The 25040-nt window shown below is 45.1% G+C and overlaps 1 protein-coding gene across 1 annotated transcript in view; it reads left to right on the top strand.

Moving 5' to 3' along the window:
• Positions 1 to 25040, top strand: part of CTCF (CCCTC-binding factor) — a 372938-nt gene that overhangs the window by 153128 nt on the left and 194770 nt on the right. Inside the window, exon 6 of the mRNA XM_069217672.1 lies at positions 4987 to 5136. Coding sequence (XP_069073773.1) covers positions 4987 to 5136 — 150 coding nt within the window. The remainder of the gene's footprint in view (positions 1 to 4986; positions 5137 to 25040) is intronic.

Here is a 25040-nt window from a genome sequence, read left to right as displayed (position 1 = left end):
CAGATACACGAATGGGAAACTCACTCTTAAGTACTTTATCAGTACTTTCAGAAGTGGGGGACACCAGAAATAGATCTATTCGCAACAAGCGAAAACATAAAATGCCAAAACTTCCCATACAGACACCCACCCCCTCTGTCCAAGGGCAATGCTCTATGGATCAACTGGTCAGGGATATTTGCTTACGCTTTTCCCCCTCTCCCACTACTTCCATTTCTGGTCAACAAACTGCGTCCGACATCTCTCACCATGATACTTATAGCCCCAAGAGGGCACGACAACATTGGTACACAACACTCCTGGACCTGTCAGTGGTACCTCACTACAGACTTCCAAACAGACCAGAGTTGTTAACACAAAACAAAGGACAAATCAGACATCCAAATCCAAGTGCTCAACTTAGCGATTTGGCTCATGAAATCCTAGAATTTGGATATTTACAACTTCCATTAGAATGCACGTAAGTACTCAAACACGCATGCAAGCCTACAACTAGGCAATGCTATGCTAACAAACGGAAAAGATTTGTTTATTACTATCAATCTAAAAATACTGACCCTCTCACAGCATCAATACAGTATATTGTATGCTATCTACTTCATTTACAGAAATAACATTTCGCAAATCCCACAACAATGAGATCTACCCTGGCTAAATGTATGTTTAAGTCATTATTCATCAGATATCCCATCGACATAGGACAATACTTCTGGTTCAGTATCATGCCATATTGATGTCACATGGGCAGAGAACAGTCCTGGACTGTTTTATATCCTTGGGGAATTCTGCATAATCTGCCTTTAGTGCAGAGCGCAGAAAAAACAGTTATATCCCTGCTTTCAGGGGCTGTATTTTGGCAGAAAAAACCCATTGGAAGTGTCCAAGGTTGTTTTGTGTTTTTAGCAGACAGTGTTGTTCATTAGTGCTGTACTGTGTGAATTTTGTATTGCAAATGTGCATGTGTGACTATTTAAATGTATATAATCTAAGACTATTTTATAAGAATGATCCGGCTTAGCTACTGGGAACATAGGGTTGTTCATTGGAGATACACAGGGTTGAGTTACTCCCTCGTAACTCTAATTGTGAGAGAATCTCCCTCACAGGGGTTTTTGCTTCATGTTTTATGGGGTATTGTGGTTACACTTGCAGGCTGAACCTTATGGGTATGACCTAAGAGGAGTCCCTATCCCAGCTTACTTGGTTGCTGTGTAGCGCTTGGGCTTGTGCAATAGCCAAATATGCAGTGTATGCTTGCTTTACTTGCTCTTGAACAAGGACTGAGAAAAATGGTAAAATCACGTCTTTCCCCTATGGGGAGTGTTCTAACGAACTCTGGTGGCCATTGTTTTTCAGCCAAGAGGATGCCTTATCTGTGTTTATCCCTCCCAGAAAAGTATTTTAATTGTGTGCATTACTGTAGGAAGTCGGCTCTGTATATACTATCGCAAAGTGAGAGATAGAATGCACAGAGTCCAAGGGTTCCCCTTAGAGGTTGATAGTGGCAAAATTAGATAATACGAATGCTCTATTTTGTGGTAGTGTGGTCAAGCAGTAGGCTTATCAGAGGGTAGTGTTAAGCATTTGTTGTACACACACACACACACACACAGGCAATAAATAAGAACACACACTCAAAGACTTAACTCCAGGCCAATAGGTTTTTATATAGAAAAATATAATTTTCTTAATTTATTTTAGAACCACAAGATTACAATTTTAGGTAAGTACATAAGTTGTAAGGTACTTCACACAGGTAAGTATAGAACTTTGATTTAAAACAGTAGCATACACAGTTTTGGCAAAAAATGGCAAACAGCTATTTTAAAAGGGGACAGTGCAAAAATCAACAGTTCCTGAGGGGGGTAAGTATTGGTTAGTTTTTCAGGTAAGTAAAGCACTTACAAGTTCAGTCTCCTGGGCATAGACAGCCCACCGTTGGGGGTTCAAGGCAACCCCAAAGCCCCAACAACACAGAGCCGGTCAGATGCAGAGGTCAAAGGAGAGCCCAAATAACATAGGCGCCTATGGAGAACAGGGGTGCTCCAGTTCCAGTCTGCTAGCAGGTAAGTACCTGCGTCCTCGAGGAGCAGACCAGGTGGGTTTTGTAAAGCACAGGGGGTAACTTTGGTGATGCAGGCAGGGCACGGGGTGGTCCTCTGATGCCAGCCACCGACTGGGCTAGGATGAGGGCTGCCTTTTGGTCACTCCTGCACTGGTAGGTGGTTCCTCTCTGTCCTGGGGGCTACGTTGCAGTGCTTGGTCCAGGCGTCGGGTTCCTTTGTTACCAGGCAGTCGTGGTCAGGGGGAGCCTCTGGATCCTCTCTGCAGGCGTCGCTGTGGGGGTGCAGGGAGGTCAACTCAGGGTGTCCATGTCGTTGGAGTCGGCTGGGAGTCGTCTCTGCAGTCTTGGTTTCTCCAAACTCAAGCCGGGGACGTTGGGTGCAGAGTGTGAAGACTCACGCTTCTGGCGGGAAGTTGGAGTCTCTTTAAAGTTGCTTGTTTTGTTGTGTCTGGACAGAGCCGCTGTCTTCGGGAGGTTCTTGGTCCTTTAGGTGCAGGTCAGTCCTCTGAGTCCTCAGAGGTTGCTGGTCCAGCTGGATGCATTGCTGTGCAGGTTCTTTGAGTCTGGAGACATGCCAGTAGGGCTGGGGCCAAGCCAGTTGTCATCTCCGTCGTCTCTGCTGGGCTTTCAGGTCAGCAGTCCTTCTTTCTTCAGGTTGCAGGAATCGGATTTCCTGGGTTCAGGGTCGCCCCTTGACTTATCTAGGTGACTGGTTGACACCTGTTCGGTGTAAGTCAATAAGGACGCTCAATGAAGGACCACACGCCGATTACAAATACAATTTAGCTTTACTAGAATTGCAGGTAAATGTAGCCATTTAGCACATTAACAATAGTAGAATAGCAATGAAACGCATATATATATATATATATATATATATATATATATATATATATATATATGTTCGATGGCATGTGTAGCTGCAGATATATATATATATATATATATATATATATATATATATATATATACACACACAGGGAGTGCAGAATTATTAGGCAAGTTGTATTTTTGAGGATTAATTTTATTATTGAACAACCACCATGTTCTCAATGAACCCAAAAAACTCATTAATATCAAAGCTGAATATTTTTGGAAGTAGTTTTTAGTTTGTTTTTAGTTTTAGCTATGTTAGGGGGATATCTGTGTGTGCAGGTGACTATTACTGTGCATAATTATTAGGCAACTTAACAAAAAAAAATATATACCCATTTCAATTATTTATTATTACCAGTGAAACCAATATAACATCTCAACATTCACAAATATACATTTCTGACATTCAAAAACAAAAACAAATCAGTGACCAATATAGCCACCTTTCTTTGCAAGGACACTCAAAAGCCTGCCATCCATGGATTCTGTCAGTGTTTTGATCTGTTCACCATCAACATTGCGTGCAGCAGCAACCACAGCCTCCCAGACACTGTTCAGAGAGGTGTACTGTTTTCCCTCCTTGTAAATCTCACATTTGATGATGGACCACAGGTTCTCAATGGGGTTCAGATCAGGTGAACAAGGAGGCCATGTCATTAAATTTCCTTCTTTTATACCCTTTTTTGCCAGCCACGCTGTGGAGTACTTGGACGCGTGTGATGGAGCATTGTCCTGCATGAAAATCATGTTTTTCTTGAAGGATGCAGACTTCTTCCTGTACCACTGCTTGAAGAAGGTGTCTTCCAGGAACTGGCAGTAGGACTGGGAGTTGAGCTTGACTCCATCCTCAACCCGAAAAGGCCCCACAAGCTCATCTTTGATGATACCAGCCCAAACCAGTACTCCACCTCCACCTTGCTGGCGTCTGAGTCGGACTGGAGCTCTCTGCCCTTTACCAATCCAGCCACGGGCCCATCCATCTGGCCCATCAAGACTCACTCTCATTTCATCAGTCCATAAAACCTCAGAAAAATCAGTCTTGAGATATTTCTTGGCCCAGTCTTGACGTTTCAGCTTGTGTGTCTTGTTCAGTGGTGGTCGTCTTTCAGCCTTTCTTACCTTGGCCATGTCTCTGAGTATTGCACACCTTGTGCTTTTGGGCACTCCAGTGATGTTGCAGCTCTGAAATATGGCCAAACTGGTGGCAAGTGGTATCGTGGCAGCTGCACGCTTGACTTTTCTCAGTTCATGGGCAGTTATTTTGCGCCTTGGTTTTTCCACACGCTTCTTGCGACCCTGTTGACTATTTGGAATGAAACGCTTGATTGTTCGATGATCACGCTTCAGAAGCTTTGCAATTTTAAGAGTGCTGCATCCCTCTGCAAGATATCTCACTACTTTTGATTTTTCTGAGCCTGTCAGGTCCTTCTTTTGACCCATTTTGCCAAAGGAAAGGAAGTTGCCTAATAATTATGCACACCTGATATAGGGTGTTGATGTCATTAGACCACACCCCTTCTCATTACAGAGATGCACATCACCTAATATGCTTAATTGGTAGTAGGCTTTCGAGCCTATACAGCTTGGAGTAAGACAACATGCATAAAGAGGATGATGTGGTCAAAATACTAATTTCCCTAATAATTCTGCACTCCCTGTGTATATATATATATATATATATATATATATATATATATATATATATATATATATATATATATATATATATATATATATATATATATAAGCAAAGAGTTCATTGACAGATATAAGTTTTGATTAACTGTATACCAAAATGCATGACACTACGATGTTCAGGAAGCAGAATATAAATGAGTTGGATACTTCAGATAAGCTTTGATTTACTGCACACCAAAATGCATGTTTCAATTACTGCAGCAGGCTCTCACTACGATGTTCAGGAGGCAAAATATAAACAAACTGAATACTTCAGATAAGCTTTGATTTACTGCACACCAAAATGCATGTTTCAGTTACTGTAGCAGGTTTACACTGCTAAATATGTGTGTACAATCTTGTTTCAGGTGAGAAACCATATGAATGTTATATTTGCCATGCCCGATTTACTCAGAGTGGCACAATGAAGATGCACATTTTACAGAAGCATACAGAGAATGTGGCCAAATTTCATTGTCCCCACTGTGACACAGTGATTGCAAGGAAAAGTGACTTGGGTAAGATTGTAGCATGTGTTTATTAATGTGTGGGTATGTGGGACTCTGAACTAGAAACCATGCATAGCTGTTGCTTCATTTGGATATTAGCTGTCCTGTTTTTGCTCCAGTGGGTCTATCTTTAAAAAACAAAAAAAACTTCTGCAATCCAGTACCCCAACCCCTCATGATTTTCTCCCTCTTATCTTTTTCCAAGTCATGAAAAGACCTGCACACATCTGTAGGATCCTGGAACAAATTTGTAAAAATGCACTTGATTCCAATTTGGAATTAATTCAAAACTGCAAAGCACATTCCCACTCTTTCATTTTTAAAACCTTTTAGTTTTTTTTAATGGCAAAATATCAAATAGGTTGAAGGATTTTATATTGAAATCACCAAAATGTGCAGACTCTAAAGGTAACATGAAGTAGAAGATGGAGCACCTTTCATAGGCTCCAACTTGATAAAGACTGACTCTTGAGAATTCCAGAAACTGCAAGTGTCCAATTATGCACAACTGGATCTGTGAGACAGTTATATTTCTTCCACTCACCAAGCTTGAAATCCATCTCCTGACCATGACTGCATTTAATTTTTTCCACTGGTATATTTTTTCTTTCAAGGCTCTGTTTTGTTTAGGAAGAGCTTTGTTCTGTCCTTGTCGCCTTGCTGTATGTCTCGGGAAGGAGCCCATTCTGTGTTTCTAAGGTGCTTATAAAGGTTTACTATGATGTATGTTTGGTCTGCCTTTCTGATTCTTATAGCATTAAAGAGTGTGAAATTTATCAGATGAGATCCTAAAGGACCTTGAGGATTGCAGCTGTCTGTGGGCATGTTGTTAAAAGCAGGAATTGAGCTGCTTTATGTATTTGCAGTGGTGAAAGTACCCCTTTCCTCCTTCCCATCCCCTAAAAGAATCTGAGGTCTCATTACTCTGCTTCTGATCTCTGATCCTTAGTGTCTTGCTTCCATTCAATCAAGCAATAAAAGTTTATTTGGCAAATAATTCTTCACAATAAACATTGTAACAAGCAATTCATTCCATCATCTTATAAAACCATCATCAAATAAAGTAATTTAAAATCTCACAGGTAAGAATATTCTAATTAAAGGTGACTGTGCAGTTGAAAAAACCTTACTTGGTGCTTTGTATATGTTCTGTGCCCTTGTGCTATTCCCTGCTTATTTATGTAGTTCTCCCTCCTTAAACATATTGCAAAGAGAAACTTAGCCATTCTGCAACAATTGTTATCAGATCTCAGTATTCTTAGTGGCACAGCTTATTGCCTAAACCCTATCATCCTACATATCTGAATTATCCATTTTCTAAATGGAGGGTTGTATGCTTTACAGAAGAACAGTAAATGACCCACACATTCCTTCAACCCCTTGCAGGCTGAGCATTTGTCAGCAGTAGTTATTTTCCAAGGGATCCTCATCAGTAGCCATAAACACTGACTATTCCCGCCTTTGTGTTGGTATCCCAGATCAAATATTGTGTGTGTGTGTGTGTGTGTGTGTGTGTGTGTATATGTATATGTGTATATATATACACACACAGCCTATATATACACACATATATATATATGTGTGTGTATATGTATGTGTGTATGTATATGTGTGTATATATATATATATATACACACAGCCTATATTAAAAGCTAAAAATGCTCAATTTAAATTCAGTTTTCCTTTGATAAACCTCTTACCAGACTCAAACATTTATTTAAATTGGAAAGAGCGTGAATCGCAAAACTCAGCCTTTATTGAAGAGAAAACTGCAAGTGAATACACAGGCATTGCAAGCCAATAAGGCTGCATTGTAAGCATATCATGAGAATTATGGAACTGTGCCTTGAAGACTTCCAGGACCTTTTGTATTCCATCATGCCCCAAAGGTGACTGGCCAGTTTTTTTTCTGGCTCCTTCAGTGAGGATCCTGAAGCACTGAGCTCTGTCTTTAATTTTATTTTTTTATTTTTTTGCAACAAGATCATCATCCAGAGGTAGGAAAATCCCCATTTGTTCGCCATCTGCATCTGGCTCGATATCAAAAGTGCCCTTGCCACTGTCGACGAAAAAGACAGCTGCCGTTGAGAGACCGAAACAGTCTCCATCGACTGCGAAACACTGTCATAGGCCGTCTAAGTCCACATCGTCGAGGGAAGTCCCATCTTCATCCCTCCGTTACTCTACTTCAGTGCAGTCTACGGCAAGGCAAGTACACCTGACAGACACTCAGTTGACAGTCACCCATCACCATTCGATGTCAAGCATACTACAGCAAAGGCTCTATTGATGGTGTCCTATCACCGCTCGACGTCGAGACACTTCACTGAGACAGTCTCCATTAGCGGCAACCAGGTGCCACTCAACATGGAGGCAGACTTCGACAGTGACCAGGCGCCGTTCGACATCGAGAGTGACCTCTTGGTCGGTTGCAACTAGGTGGGAATTGTTGTTGAGACAGACACTTCCTATGCAGTCTCCGTTGGTGCCATCCCGAGGCGCTGTTAAATGTTGCTGCATCACTCACCACCTGAGCATCGTGACCCATCCACAAGACCACAGCCGACGACAGCACCTCGTCGCTCTACATCAAGGCAGAAATTGTCCGTTGACAGGCCTACAATGCATTGCTTGTCTACTAGACAGGTCACAGGAAAGAGCTTCAGTTTCTTCCTCAGGAGCTTCCTCCCACTCCTCTGCACGGGGACAAAGACAACCAGAGGTTACTCAGTCCCCTATTTGCCTCTCTCCATGATGACCGGAAAGTGTCCACACCTGGGCCTGTCCTACAGAGTCCGCATTCACAATACTCATGGCCTGTTCCACAGAGTCTGGATTCACAATACTCACGGACAGATTCACCTTTTCGGTCTCCCCCTGCGGACATAGTCTCCGAAGACAACTCTGTGAGCCAAGACTTCACTAGCCTAGACTCTGGCAACGCTAGCCCGTTTCGCAGGAGCCAGCTCTCCAAGGTCCCCAAAAAGATCCAGGTTCCCTAGTGAGACCACTTTTTGGCACAGAACCCAGTCATGGACAAGTAGTTCTCGACACAGGACCAGAACAAGATCTTTTACGCCTGCCTGATGACCATGAAGTTCTCAGTCATGCCACCGCACATGTAGATCCCCTACATGGTCTATGTCCACAAGATCGTCAAAGAGTGTTTAGTCACCAGCACTTAACAGATACTTAACCATTGACAGTATCCCCAATAGACATCCTGAATAAGTTTAATGTGGTGTTGGTAAGAATAGCTACTATGCTGAACATTGATAATCTGATAGAGACTTCTAGCTGCAGATTCCTTACATTAGAATTTCCTGGCGTCAGCTTGGAATCTGGAATTTTTTGCTGAGCAGTACCCTGCGTGTGATGTTTGGTGTCATTCGGATCTGACATGGTTGCCTATAGATACAACACCCTGGCTCGCGTACATCCGTTCTTTTCCTTTCGTGCCAGTTAAGCACAGGCCTGGATTCGAGCTACCCTCTGCCTTTTTTGGCAGGCATTTTTTGAACTTTTTGTTGATGCTTTTTTTTGAAGTATGTGTGAGGATGTCATCCAGGAAGCCTGGATTCAAGCCATGTGGTGCATGCCATTGCGCCATGTTGGTGATGGAATCCCATCAGGTATGTCTCTGGTGCCTCAACAGAGACCACAACTCGAAGACATGTTCAGACTGCCAGGCCATGGCCCCAAAAGCTTTGAGAGTGCAGTCTCTGTAGCTCATGGCAGTCCCGCAGTCTGCTTCGGTCACCACAACTCCTAGGAGGTCACATTCCCGATCGAGGAGGTCGCAGGACCGCTCTAGGAGCCCGAAGTCCATTTTTTTTTTTTTTGCAATCGAAGTCCTTCTGGCACTCGGGGAAGAGGCACAAGAAGTCCAAGCGGACTCCGACTTCGCTATGCCCCTCAGCCGGCTAGGCATCTCTGGAACGTCGAAGTTCCAAGTACGGTTCTGCAGGATCAATGCCAGTGCCAACTTCAGGTGACACCCCCCAACCGCCCCCCCCATTTTCCAGGAGCCAGAGCGATCGCCGCTCAACTCAGGGAGTTTTGCGAAGCCATGTGCCTTGTATTTGAGAGGGCCCCTGCTGCTGGTGCGCCTTTGGGCCCCGTGGGGTCAGCATGGGCCCTATCTGGTTCCACACCCATGGCTTCGGCCTTGGTGCTGTTGTGGACTCCTGGATCCAATACCAGATCCGGAATGACACCGAGAGCATACAGTTTGCCTCCTCCAGCGTCATTCCTGACAGTGGTGCAAGCCGCATTCTCATCCCAGATGAGCTGGAACGACATTGTACGACACCAATTCCGACTGCACCAACAGGGGCCAGATCAATGCCTGTGGCTTATTTTGATCAGCCAGGTACAGGGGAGGAATGGGAGGGGTCCCATGACACTTTAGAATATAAGTTGGAGCATATGGACTGCTATGAGGAACTAGGGGAAGCCCGTGGACTAGATACTTTTCCAGATACTGGCATGCTCTCACCTCCTACGATGGCTGCAGAGGAGGGAGTTTCATATGCAGTGGTGGTTTGTAGGGCAGCTGAGGTCTTGGACCTAGATATGCCTAGGGTGCCAGTCAGGACTATCCTCCTGATGAAGGTGCTTCAGCCGGGAGTTTTCACATCGGAACTGGATGAATTTTAATGAAGCCCTAACTGATGTCCTGCTGGGGACATGGTCCAAAACCAGCACAGGGGCTCCTGTTAATAGGACATTTGGCGGCCACCATAGACCATCTAATGATCCTGGTTTCCTCACCCAGCACCCCACCCCAAAGAGCTTGGTGGTCCAGGCCTCCACTTCCCATGGCGCCTTCCCTTCTGCGCCTCTGGATAGGGAATCCAAGAGGCTAGACCAACTTGGGAAGATGTTTTCTTCCTCCAGCCTGGCATTAAGGTCCGTGAACACCTCATGCCTATTGGGCTGTTTTTCCCATACTTGTGGGATACGGTGGCACAGGTGCTGCCTCAAGTCCCAGAGGGTGTACGGAATACTCGCTCACAAGCTGTTAAAGATGGGAGAGACGCAGCCAAGTTTACAAATAGGTGTGGTTTGGACACGACCAACTTGGTAGGGCAGAGCGATTTCATAGACTGTGGCCCTTCAACGCCATGCCTGGCTTCGTACTGGCTTTTCGGGGGATGTTCAGCTGAACCTTATGGACAATCCCCTTCGATGGCTCATGCCTATTTGGAGAAAAGGCTCTTGGGGGGGTTCAAAGACTCTCGGGCTACGGCCAGTTCCTTGGGCCTCTCTGTGCCTGCTCGCCAGCAATCTGCCTCTTGCCCCTTTTGAGGCTTCGGAAGGGGTGTGGTACCACACCACCCACCATCCTCTATCAACTCAACATCCAGTACAAGGACGTGGTACCTTCAGACCCAGAAGGTCTCTAGCCAGAGGTCGGCCACCACCCAGCCCCCTTCTCCACAGCACCCATGTCCTCCTAGTATGATTCTGCAAGACCACTTGCGACCAGTTGAAGGGAGTATTCAATTTCATCTCCCTCACTGGCAGTCCATAGCATCGGACAAATGGATCATGCAGATCATACAGAAGGGCTATTCCCTCCCCTTCCAGTCTTTCCCTCCCTCTATACCTCCATTAAAAGAAAGGCTGATGGAGGATCATTTACTCCACTAGGAAGTTGCTGTTCTTTTGGCTAAGGGAGCTATAGAAAGGGTCCCAATGTCAGAAGTAGGCAGTGGTTGTTATTCCCGCTACTTTCTGATACCCAAAAAGAACAAGGGTCTTTGCCCTACTCTGGGTTTACTGGACGTCAATCTCTTCCTGAAAAAGGAGAAAATCAGGATGCTCGCTCTTGCTCAGGTTTTGTCTGCCCTAGACCAAGGAGACTGGATGGTGGCACTCGAGTTGCAGGATGCGTGTTTTCACATCCCCATCCTGCCGGCCCACAGGCATTACTTGCGGTTCAAGGTGGGCCACGAGCACCTTCAGTTTACTGTGCTTGCCTTTTGGTCTCACCAGTGCCCATCGGGTGTTCACAAATATGATGGCAGAGGTAGCAGCTCATCTGCGCAGGTTAGGGATTTCAGTCTTCCCCTACCTTGACAACTGGCTGTTGAAGGCTCCTACACCCCAGGCTCTCATCACCCACTTTCAGACTACGGGAAACCACCTGCATGCGTGCGGTTCACTATAAAAGTGCCGAAGTCACACCTGACCGTCTCTGAGAAGCTCTTTCATCGGAGCTGTTCTGGACACAGTGCAGTTTCGGGCTTATCCTCCCGAGCAGCGAGTCCAGGATATTCAGGTTATAATACCGATGTTTCGGTCTCTGTACAGGATTTCAGTGAGACAGACTCTGAGGCTGCTAGACCTCATGGCCTCCTGCATCCTGTTAGTCAATCACGCCAGATGGCATATGAGGGCTCTGTATTGGGGCCTGAAGTTCCAGTGGGCACAGCAATAGGGAAATCTCAGCAACACAGTTCAGATCTCAGAGGGAACTGCAAAAGACCTGCAGTGGTGGTTGATGAACTGCAATTGGGTCGGAGACCGACTCCTCTCCCTTCCCCAACCAGTTTTCACATTAGTGACAGATGTGTCACCTCTGGGATGGGGCGGCCATCTGGGAGAGGCAGAGATCAGAGGCCTCTTGTCTCTGGCGGAATCCAGACACCATATGGATTTACTGGAGCTCCGGATGATCCGACTGGCATTGAAAGCATTTCTTCCTGTTATAAAAGGGAAGATGGTGCTGATGTTCACGAAAAACACTAGTGCATGTGATACTGCAACAAGCAGGGCGGTGTGAGGTCATGGACCCTTTGTCAAGAGGCCCTGCATCTCTGGACATGGCTGGAACAGCAGAGCATAACCCTGGTGGTTCAACACCTGGTAGGATCTCTGAATGCCAGGGCGGACTAACTCAGCCGTCTATACCTAGCGAATCACAAATAGTGTATACCCCGGGAGGTGGCGCAAGGACTCTTAGCAGTGGGGAGAGCCTTGGTTAGTTCTGTTCGCCTCTGCAGAGAACGTGCAATGTCAGCAGTATTCCAAGGCGGCAGTCGCTTGCTGGCGCTTTTTGTCCCGAGTGAAATTCAGGCCTCCTGTACTCTTTTCCGCCCATACCACTTCTGCCCAGTGTTCTCAAGAAGATCAAGAACGACTGGGTCCAAATGATCCTAGTGGCTCCGGATTGGGCAAGGAGAGTCTGGTATCCCGAGCTTCTGAAAATGAGCATCGATCTTCCGATGAGGCTGCCCCTTCGGGAGGATCTTCTGTCGCAGCAGCAGTGAAAGGTTCTCCACCTGGACCTGTCAACTCTACGCCTTCATGCATGGAGATTGAGCAGCAGCAGTTAACAGCTTTTGACCTTCCTCACGAAGTCTGTAAGGTTATTCTGGCAGCCAGGTGTCCCTCCACTAAAAGGGTGTATGCCTGCCGTTGGAAACGTTTTGTACATTATTGTGCAGGAAGAGCTATTAATCCTCTTTCTGATACCCTTTTCTTTACACTATCTCTTGCCCAGCAGGGTTCTGCCTTGGGCACTCTCAAGGGCTATCTTTCTGCCTTATCGGCATTGCTTCGGCTGCCTGATCAGCCTTCACTGTTCAAATCTCCCATTGTGCATAGATTCCTCAAAGGGCTTGTACATATATTTCCCCCTGCCTCACTGTTATGCCTCAGTGGGACTTAAATCTCGTCCTTACATTTCTTATGTGTGCTCCCTTTGAGCCCTTACACAACTGTCCCCTCGGGCTGCTCACCATCAAGACAGCCTTTTTAGTGGCAATAACATCTGCCAGGGGGGTGAGTAAGATGCAAGCTTTGTCATCAAAGCCACCGTATCTCACCATCTCTCCAGACAAGTTGGTTCTCAGAACATGTGCCTCTTTCCTCGCTAAGGTGGTGACCCCATTTCATCTGGGTCAGAATATCACCCTGGCCACCTTCTTTGCTCCACCGCATCCCTCTAAGGAAGAGAAGCGACTCCACCGACTGGACCTAAAAAGAGCATTGTCCTTCTGCCTTGACCACACAAAAGAGTTCCGTGTGGATGACCAACTGTTTGTGGCGCACATGGGAGCAAAGAAGGGTCGGGGAGTACAGAAACAAAGCATTTCAAGCTGGGTGGGTCACTGCATTAAGATCTGCTAACCACTGGCCAAAAGCAGCCTCCTGAGGGCTTGATGGCTCATTCCACCAGGGACAAGGCTGCTACCACTGCACTAGCACGTGGTGTTCCAGTCCTGGATATCTGTCAGGCAGCTACGTGGGCATCCATGCGCACATTTGCAAAACACTACTGCCTGGACAGTGGTCCGAGGAGATGGACACTTTGCCCGTTCAGTCCTGCAGGACTTTTTAGTGTAAAGGAGATCTGTCTGCAGCCCACTGCGAGGAGGTTATGGCTGGGGTATCTATTCTAAGGTAAGGAATCTGCAGCTAGCAGTTTCTATCAGATGAACAAGTTACTTACCTTTGGTAATGCATTATCTGGTAGAGACTCTATCTTGCTGCAGATTTCTTACACCCACCCATGTCTCCCTGCTCTGTGGATTTGTCTAATACGGTTAGGGTTTATCCCTTTCAGGGCCCTAGTTTTGCACAGACAAACTGTTGGTTCTATCCATGAATCTGCGCTTCTGGTGTGGAAGTTCGTGGGAAAAGAACTGACATACGCGTGCTGGTGTGGTACCCTTATAGGCGACTGTGGCATCTAACGACGACACCACGTGGGTCCGAAAGATGCCACCCAACGGCACGCGCAGGGTACTGCTCACAGAAAATTCCAGATTCTAATCTGATGCCAGGAAAGTCTAAGGTAAGGAATCTGCAGCTGAATAGTCTCTACCAGGTAATGCATTACCAAAGGTAAGTAACTTATTCTTCGAGCACCCACTAGTGCCTCATCAATCATTTTCTAGACTTTACGTCATGCTTATTTCTCAAGACCGTTGCTGCATTTTTTCCCAGGTATTCTCTAACCAGTGATGGACATTTTTCTTACTCCAGCCTCCCTTAGAGCAACTCTAGTGAGAATTTTAAAGGACTATAAGACCCTTGAAAGGATCAAGACCCATTATTTCTAAGAAACAACCCTTCACCACTTCGGTCATTATAGCTGCCGCCAAGAAAACACACTCCATTGCAGATTCATCATCCGTCCCACCAGGCAAGGACAGAAAGTAAGTAGATTCCTTGAATAGGAAAGTGTGCTGCACCTCAGCCTAATTTATGAAGGCGTCAAGCGATGCAGCATTACTGGGGCGATACAGTAGGTCTCACTGGCCAAAAGCTACCCAGGGAAGACTGACAGGACTTTGCTCCACCTTCAGCACTGACCATCTTTCCTCTATAGTTGGCACCGACGTCTTTGGTGTCGAAAAAAGCACCACAGCCATTTTCGGCATCAACCGCTTCGTCCCTGAAATACACACTTGCTGTGGCTATGAAAAATCTGAAACCGTTGCACCACAATTGGAACCAAGTTCTTCAGTAGGGCCAATTATTCACAAAAGGAAGGAAAAGCTTGATGCCAAACAAAAAGAAATCCACATACATCCTCAAGCTGGCCAAATTTCGGCTAAAACAGTTACTACCACACCTTAATTGAAGCGACAACTTTCCTTTGAAGAGGTCATAGATTTGCCAATGTCTGCAGTTAAAAAGAAGAGGACTGATCAAGATTCTACCACTTTACATCCTTCTCTACCAGCCTCTCCTCCACCCGCAACACCCTCTTCCCCCTCATTCACAGAGTGGCCTGCTTGATATCACCTTCAGGGGTCCACACACTCTGTCACTGGACAACACCTTTACCTTACGACAAACATCTGACCCTTGATCAACTTAAGGTATTGATCCACAACCTGGCACAGACCCAGAACTAGATCTTGCTATGCTGTCTACTCCAACCTATGCTTTAGCAACACAAAAGAACGATGGACAGAGTGCTGAAACTTCCCATGGGGGGCAGAGTCAAGACTGTTGTCCATATGGCTGGGTCCAAACTGGGGTGACATTACAAGAAAATTAACAATAAATTAGACCCAAATCTGTAACTGGGGGTTAGTGTTTGAAAAGTTTCAACACGTCGTCCATCATTTTGTCTTGTGGTGGTGCTCCTCCAGACTAGAGCTTATTGGTAGGACATCCACTTACCACCAGGTGCCCTTACATACAGAACCCATAGAGGATGACTTCTTACTCAAGACCCTTTCTACTTCACATAGGGCAGCACATTACCTCCCTATGCTAAAAGGAATGTTGAGTCACGGGGCCAACATTTTCAAAGATCTTTCTGGGGCATGCATTATCACACCAAAGGCAGACAAAAAACATAAAGCCTCACCCTCTGACCCTATGGTTTTCAGAGGGCAAATCACACCTGATCTTTAGTGGTATCCAGTGCCTGTAAGAGTGCGAAGCTTGCAGTAATTCCACACCTACTGACAAGGAAAGCAAGCTCATTAATGCCTCTGGCAACCGTGTTGCAGCCCAAGCTGCCAGTCATTGGTAAGCAGCCAGAGCTGTGGGATTGTTAGCTAGATATGCCCAAACCCACTGGGACGAGAAGGAGGAACTCCTCCAATACCTCCCAGAGGAGCATAGGAAGAGAGACCAGGAGATAGTTACTGAGGAGCATTTCTTCTATAATAATTCTCTGAGATGTGCCTTAGATTCTGCGGGCACAGCTGCCAGAGGAATTAATAAGAGTGTCCTGCTATATTGTAACTTGTGGTTACGCATATCAGGATTTAAGTCAGAGGTGCAGCAAACCATCTTGAATGTTCCCTTTGGCAAGGAGCATCTTTTCATTCCTCAAGCATATCAGGCACTTGAAAGATGAAAAAGGGCACAGATGTAGTAAAATCTATGGGTGTACTGCAAACCCCTAATACCCCGTGGTTCCTTTCACCATCAGTCTTAAAAGCCAGGCTCCTAGCCAACATCAACACACAACAGTCATCAGTTCTCCCCTAGAGGTTTCTACAGCGGCACATACAGGAGCAATAACGCAAAAAAAGGGGCAGAAGTTCTTCACCACATGGCACAAATTCTACCACAAAATAGTGAGTCCCTTCTTGCCCGCGACTCCTCTACACCTGTTGGGGGACAATTACAATTCCTCCCTTTCTTGCAAAATATAACATTGGATCAGTGGGTGTTGGATATTATCCAACATCGATACATTTCCACACTCCAAACATTCCACCTCACACTCACAAACTCTCCATAGAACATCTAACCCTGCTCAAACACGAAATTCAGGTTCTTTTACTCAGAGGAGCTATAGAACATGACCCGAAGCAACATCAAGGGTCAGGAGTAGTATACTCCCTCTACTTGTTAATCGCCAAAAAGGACGTATCTTTATGGCCAGTACTAGATTTACGGCCTTTAAATTACAGTGTGGCATGATAGAAGTAGCACACTTTACTTTGGATGCTATAGTTCCTTGCGCACCCTGCATGAGGGCCATTAGTGGGCTCACTAAGGGTCCTGAAACATTTTTGGGATTGAATTTTACGTGACTGGCATAATAGACTGGGAACCGTATAATATAAGGATATAATATAATAAAATAATGCTTGGCTAATGGAGGGTGATCACGTGTTTTTTTTAAATAGCCTGCTGATTTATCACCAGGTGGTTCTGAACACCTTTGAGCACAACAGCATTTATATAATGGATGTGTTTATAATTTGAGGCTGCTTAGGAAAGGCCATTTTTACTGATGGGTCAACCTTGTTTTTAATTTTAAGTAATAGATGCATGGTCCTTATTTGTCCTGAAGTGGCCAGGAGTGAAGAGGCCGAAATGCTCAACAGTTTTGTATCAGGAGTTCCTATTTAATGTATGATAATGATATATAGAGACCATCAGGTTTTTTTTTCACAGTGTTAGACAACAACCGTAGAATGTGACGATTGGTGCTTTGATAATGGACTTCCTGATTAGACCGACCTGGACTATTTGATATGTATGGATGATGGCCATCAAGTAAAATATAGCTATAAGGATAATGTACTGACAACAAGATGAATGTATAGAAAATGTATATGGTTTGCTGTATATTTGGGCATCAAATTAAATGGAATCAGTGGTTTTGGTGGCTATCTCACAGAGTTCTGTATGAGTAATTGATGAATAAAGAGGAAAATATAATTAAATAGTACAATAATTGATGTATCTTCTTCAAAAACACTAATTTGATTGATCCCTAGAATCACTTTGTTTATGGCCTCAGAGACTCCAGAGGGTTACAATTGAGCATCCCCTATGTATGGATAACAATGGATGACTTGGTCAGGGATATTTGCCTATGATTTTCTACCTGTACCTATTCTTCCATTTCTGGTTAGGAAGCTCAGGCAAACCTCGCTGACACTAATACCAGTAGCTCCGACAGGGGCTTGACAGCCATGGTTCACCACACTCCTAGAACTATCAGTTGCTCCTCGTGAGAAGCTTCCACTCACCCCTGACCTTCTCACTCAGAACCATGGACAGATCAGGCACCCAAATCCCAAGAATCGAAATCTTGGGATACGGCTCCTGAAGTCATAGAATTTGGATACCTTAATTTGCCTCAAGAATGTATGGACCCCAAACCTACCACTAGAGCATGCTATATAGCAAAATGGAAATGTTTTGTTTACTATCACCATTCAAAACAAATGGACCCTTTCATATCCACCATACAGGACATTCTCTCTTACCTTCTTTGTTTGCAAAAAGAAAACTTTGTGTACACTTCAATAAGATTGCATGTAGCTGCAATAGCCGCTTATCTTCTGAGCAGGCAGCATCTTTCACTTTTCAAAATTCCAGTCATCAAAGACTTCATGGAAGAATTTAAATGAGGGATTCCATCCAAGACCTCTCCAATGCTGCCTTGGAATCTTAACAGAGTACTTGCAGTACTCATGGGTCTGCCATTTGAGCTTTTACATTCTTGCCCTCTTCAGTTCTTAAAATGGAAAGTGACATTCTTAGTTGCCATCACTTTACTCAGGCATGTTAGTGAGCTCCAAGCTTTAACTTTACAAGAACTATTTGATCAAATACACAAAGATAAGGTGGTACTTCGCACCAACCCTAAATTCCTACCAAAGGTGGTATCTCAATTCCACGTTAGCCAATCAATTGAATTGCCAGTTTTTTCACCTCAACCATAGTCTGTTGCAGAAAGACTTCTTCACACACTAGATGTTGAGAGCGCTGTTGTTCTACATTGATAAAACTAAAACCTTTAGAAAGATTAAACAACATTTTGTTGATTTTTCATCACCATTCAAAGGCAGCCCTATATCTGAATCCTGCTTAGCCAGATGGATTGTAAAATGTATTCAAACCTGTTATGCAAAGGCTAAAAGACCATTACCTTTTTCCCCTAGAGCACATTCCACTCATAAAATAAAAGGAGCAACTATGCCCTTTTCAGGAAATATTCCCATAACTGTCATATGTAAGGCAGCTACAAGGTCCACATCACACACCTTCACCAACCATTATTGCGTGGATGTCTTAGCATGCTAACAGGTTAATGTAGTACTGGTAGTGCTATGCACACTTTTCCAGACAACTGCAGCACCTACAGGTTAGCCACTTTTGAAGGACACTCCTTTACAGTCTATGCAGAAAATGGTTATCTACAACCACACGTGCCATCAAATGGAAAATGTTGCTAACCTAATAACCACCTGTTTGTGGCATGTAGTGCTGTAGGTCCACATGCACTCTTCCTCTTTAACAGACACCTGTGGCTGTTGCAGTTTATTTTCCTTAAAGGTACATTTGCATTTGAATGTGCATCTCTTTGTTTACTCTTACACTACACTCCATTCACACCCGCCCGCGGTAAAACAATCTAGCAATGAAATCTGGGACCATGCGCATTACCAGCAAGAGTCGCCGTTGCTACACTTCGTGACCCGACACACTTTTCAAAGAAAAACAACTTGCAAACTTCTGGACCCAACACCAGGTAGCAGACTCATACAGAGCCTGTGAATCTACAATACTACATGCCAAAAACAGATGCTTACTGGGTAAGCAATATTTTTCTTTGTTGCCTGATCAGAACATCTTGGAAGGCATCAACCTGATTTTGCATCCGTTCTTTACAGTATGCAGCACCATCAGTCTTTTACTGTCATCCGCTCTAGAGGCAGATAAAGGTTGATTTCCTCAGAGCGCTACGGGGTCAATGTTGAGGTATCTTTCAGTGTCAAAATCACATTTGACGTGCAAGACCTACCCTTCAGTTGGGGTTTTTCTATCTGTTTTATTGTAAAGACTTCCCTTGTATCAAGTCTTGTTGGATGGTGATGGCAATCTTGGATCAGAAGATGTCAACCACAAACCTCTTTCTTTGGCCACAAGTCCAGGAACTTCAGAGATGTCACAACCTTTTTGCTGATGCTCCTATTTCTCCACATCCATGGCTAGCACTTCCACTTGTGGCACTGATTGAAGGCATGCAAAGGAGTCACCCGTACAAAAGATTGCAGAGAGATGAATCCTATCATTCACTGCCACAAAAAGTGATAGATGCATATTGTGTGACAAGTGACCTTTCAGAAAGTCTTAAGAACATGTAAGCCCCTGTGCTAGACACAATTACTTTTGCCCAATTGCATATGCAAGACACCCTCCTTCTATTCATGCTACCTTGGTTATGGATTCAGAATCTTGGATGAAGAGCTTCCTCATTGTAGTATAGCCTTTAAAAGGCTCGCTCCCTTGTTAAAGGCACTTGCCTTTAGCTCAGGACTGTAACGCTGACCTTTAATTGCTGGTGTAGCCCAGGCTTTTAGAATATTCTGCCCCTAGAGGGCAGAATGTTCTAATTAGTAAAACAAAGGCCTCACGAGCCCAAGAGTTGAAATCCCTTTGGGCTCCGTGAGGCCTTTTTTCACAGCAGCGTCTGTGAAAGGCAAACAATGGAATGTCAAGGCTCCAAGCTACCAGCCATTACAAGCCCGGAGCACTCCATTGTCTCCATTGTCTTCAGTGGTGTGCTCATCCTTCCAATGTTCTAAATTGGATTAAATATTGTCTGGAGTTTCACCAGTTTATGATGAAGTGATCTTCCACCTGGTCACCAACAAGGCAGCAAGAAACCTTGAAATTCCAACAGTAGAGTCTGCATTTTTGACATCTCTTCCACAAAGACGGTCTGAGACACCATTGTTCTCTTGGTCTATGGCTTTATGGAGCCTATTGTGAATATCATTATTACTTCCTTGCTGCTAGTGAAGAGGAGTCCAGATTGGAAGTTTGGATCTTTATCACCAGACCATAATTCCCTGAGAAAAAACACTCTTCCTGACAATCTTCTTTTGTCAGTGGCCAAGCCACAATACAATTTTAAGGGCTCGGTTTTAACCCTGTCACCCTAAAATGGAGACCAACAATTTATGGATTTAGGGCAAAAAGTGCCCCGGATATCTGTTTTCCTTTAAATCAGCAAGCTGTATATACCACCTTGATTGTTCTTGATCACATGAAGTGATTTAAGCAAAGAGGGCTGATTCAGCAACCTCAGGAAAGGCTAAAGAGCAAACAAGTAACCCTTAACTGTGCCCAAAGCAAGGACAAAACAAAACAAAAAGCAACATTTTGAAAAGGTTTGCTCTGGTGTGGGTCAGTCCTAGTAGTCCACCAAGTCCCTACTACGACAAGCAGCGATACCTCCCTGTGACCAGGATACGTGCAGGATTAGCCGATGAGGGTCCTGAGCTGAGGACTAACACTTCATGTCTGCCATCTTGCCTGGAAACGCCTCCACATATTAAATGTTCCAGACCTACATTTATGTTTTATGGCGTGGCATTTTTACTGTGTACTTGTTTAAAATAAACAGAGCTAATCAATGCCAGGAATTATATGGTTACATTTGTGCAATAGTGTAAAATCTCTTTGAAAAGGCCTCCTATTAGGAGATTAGTTTCCACTTCTGAAGTAAATGAGAAAAGTATTTTCCCATTTTAACTCCTGTAGGAAATTTGGCTCATGCATGTAGCCAGAGCTGCTGGACAGATTTACAGTAGACTTTGCTTGAAAGTAGGAGTGACCTCGGAAAGCATGCTTTTATTAGTTTGGTTTAAATCCATTCAGTAGTGTTTGACATTTAGCTTTTAAACCACATAGGCTTGTAAATGCTAACAAGTTTGTATATCTCTGCTGTTTACAGATTCACTGATTAGCGACTAGTTAACGTTTGCATTTTTTTGAAAAAATGGTATTGACTGGGGAAGACCCTGTAGAAGGTACCTTAAGTGTTTGCGAGTTACACATGATTGCGCAAGGCAGCATTTCAAGGAGTAGATTGGTTTTCCACTTTGTGAAGAAAGAAAAATGTGTTTTTTGCAGCCCTGCTTCTTCCTTCATTTGTTTAATCCATTTTATTGATATTTCATTGTTAGTGGTACAGTGGGTATGGTAATCCATGCGGATGTTTCAAGGATATCATTACGGGCATAATGCAGCGAAGTCCTGTTAAATACAAATGTACTTGCTTGATAGCTTGGTGGTAAATGTTCAAGTAAAGGAACAAACAGTTCTAAGTGTAAGCATGACAAAAATTTGAAATGCCGCGCAGGATGTAATAGTAATGTATAAACTGCCTGTGACTCCTTTACGGCGCGGGGACCTCTGCTCCTTTGTAAGGAATGCAGCATAAAGAACGCTGCCTTTCGGCCACAGCAGTGTATGGGAAATTGCTACTAAAGGGGAGGACGGGGAGGCGGAGGATAAGGGCCTTTACTGTTGAAGTGATTTTGATGGGCTATTATATCATGCTCGATTAGTCCGAGGTCGTGGAATTGTCCGGCAGTCTCTGGAGAGCAGACTAAGTCATCCCAGGAAAATGCAATGTTTTTCTTCTTTTTTCTGCAGTCCACATGAATCTTCGTGGTGGAGCTCTGTGGCTTCTGCCCTGCCCCATTTATTGCTCGCCACCTGCCAGTTCACTGTGACCCGCAGTGTGCCAGCTTTCCAGTGCGTTGCAGTCAAGTCATGAGCCATTAGCTGTGCCAGATCTATGAAGCGTGTCATAGCCCTTCTAGATCTACAATGTTTGTATAGGCCTTGTAGGCTGCCGAATATGCAATCAAGGTCTGTGTGGCTTGTTTGAGTGTGTCTGTGACGACCCAGCCAACGATGAGGGGCATCAGACAGTTCCAATACTATGTAACATGTCCACCCCTGGAGCATGACCGTGCAGACATTCAGAGGATACTCCAGGGTAGATTTTGTGGAGTGTAACTAGTCAGGTATTCCCTGTGCAATCTGTTGTGCTGAATAAACTGGATGCTGCTGTTACAGGAAACGTTTGGCAGGTGTAGCACTATTGTATCCTGTCAATACCTGCTTCAGGGGGCTATGGGGGCAAGCAGCGGGTTACCGGGCCCAGCCGAGATGGTTGAGGCCTTTTTACCCTTGATCTTTCGGGGCTATCCCTACTATGGATCCCACTCAACTGGGTCAAGCACCCCCATTCTGCACCTCACTGTGTCGCACAGGCAGTCAAGGCTCCCTTAGAGGGAAAAGTAGCTACAAAGCAATGAACACAAGTCATAACTCAACGTGCAAGCAGTGCACACTATAAGTCAATGTCCAGTCAAATATTTATTTTGTATAAAGGAAATATTCTAATTCTCCCCCTGGGAAGTTATTCAACATTCAAAATGCAATAACACAGTTCGCCATTGAGCTAGGCACACTAGTAGTTGTCAGGCCACTCCCTGTCTACCCATTTCCCATGTAGCAGGTGGTCTGTTCTCTTCCAGGGGATCCTCATCAATAGTCATAAACATTGAATATTCCCGCCCTTGTGCGGGGACCCCGGAGCATATATATATAAAATACATACATATTATCATGTGTAAAACAGCAATGCAGGCTATAATCATAAATAGGCTAAAATGCTTTATTTCTATGCAATTTTTTTTTTTTTCATTTTTTTTTTCATATTATAAAATCACAATAGATCATAAATATCTACCTAAGCCCCAAAAACTGGACTTAGGGAAGTAAATAGCAGAGAAAAATAGAAAAAACCACATTGAAAAACAATGAAGCATTCTTAGCCAATAGGCTGCATGCAGGTTAACACAGGAGAACCATAAAAACTTTGGCACCGTGCCTTTAAGACCCTGAGCACCTCCAGTATCCCACCATGCCTCAGGGGTGAAGGGAAGGTGACAGTTGGTTCACAGTTAGGTCAGTTCTTTTTTCCGGCTTCTTCTGAGAGGATCCTGGAGCATTGAGCTCTCAGTTTTTCTGAGTTTTTCTTCAGAAAAATCCCTAAAAATAGTGTTTTTCCTGTTTACTCGACAGATAACATCTTTTGTCTGAGTTTGGCAGTCTTTTCTGACAGAAAATGCCATCTCTTTTTGTAAAATGTCCTTCTTGTGGGAAGAAGAAAGCCCAGTCAGACCCACACTCTCTGTGTATTGTCTGCCTGCCACAGAGTCACTGTCCTGACACCTGCAAGTATTGTAAGAAGATGTCAAGGAGGACTCTCAAAGACAGAGAGAAAATGAGGCTGCATGGGCTTCAGGAGAGGAAAAAGTCAACAGCCTCTTCACTTCCCAGGCCTCCAACAGAAGGAATGGCCAGATCGACGTCGACAGGTAGGATTGTGCCTGTTTGTTCTCCATCGACGTCATCGTTGCCACCGTCTCACCAGCATAGATCGCCGTCGACGGTGTCCCGACCGACGTCGAGGGACAAAGCGTCTAAGCATGGACAGCACAGGGGTACATCTCCGTCGACGGCAGGCCGCCGTTCGGCGTCGAGCCATCTCCGGCGCTCCCGTTCGCCGTCGAACGTCTCGCCCCTTGGCGTCGAAGGATAAGACGTCAAAATCGCCACGACGGCATGAACATCCGCCGTCGACCACTCGCCACTCAACGTCGAGGCAGAGCGGGCTCATCGGGGCATGTTTCTCCCATCACTCTATCACCTAGATGGTTAGAGAGCCTGAATAGACCGGCAGCATCCCCGGATTCCCAATACTCTAGGATGTATTCTCCTACTGCCTCATTACCTAGAACGCCATCGCCTACAACTAGAGCAGGACGGGCTCGTTCTGCTCCTCGTCAGCCGACCACAAGACCTGCACACTCTGCTACAGCTTCTCGTAGCAGGTCTCGTTCCCGAAGGAGAACCAGGTCGCGAACACCACACAGAAGATCACCCTCTTGGTCTTCTTCAGGATCGTCTGTTGGGCGCTACTCCCCCACACTGACAGATTCTCCACCTGCTAGGATCTCACCGGTGGATGATATCACCACTTTTAATGAGGTTCTTTTAAGGGGAGCGCAGAAACTAAATATTGAGGTACCGGAGCCGGCCACCTCATCCTCCGTTATCTTTGAGACTCTACAACACAGATCAGTCTTGAGAAAACTGCTGCCACTAGTACCGGGTTTGCTGCAACCTACTATGGACACCTTTCTGACTCCAGCCACTCAAGTCTGCCCCGGCTAGGATTCAAAAGAAGTACAAAGCTCCGGAGCAAGATCCTTTATTCCTGCGGAAGGATCCGCCACCGGACTCTGTTATCTTAGCCGCAGCCAGAAAAACACACTCTGTGGCATCATCTTCCACAGTCCCCCCGGATAAGGAGAGCAGACACCTAGACTCCCTGGGGAGAAAGATGTGCGGTACGGCGGCATCTGCTATGAAGGTCTCCAGCGCCTCAGCACTTCTGGGCAGATATGACCGCTCTCTGTGGGACTCACTCCACAGATTTACAGAGAAGTTGCCCAGGGAAGATAGACAGGACTTCCAGGAAATCTTGCAGGAAGGGGGCCTAGTATCTAACCAGGTCATCAGTGCGGCGGCGGACGGGGCGGATTTGGCTGCGCATGGGTATGCGCACGGAATCTGCGCTAGGAGGTCTTCCTGGCTAC

This window comes from Pleurodeles waltl, chromosome 12, assembly GCF_031143425.1.
Source record: "Pleurodeles waltl isolate 20211129_DDA chromosome 12, aPleWal1.hap1.20221129, whole genome shotgun sequence".
Lineage (NCBI taxonomy): Eukaryota > Metazoa > Chordata > Amphibia > Caudata > Salamandridae > Pleurodeles > Pleurodeles waltl.
This window is presented reverse-complemented; position numbering and strand designations above follow the sequence as displayed.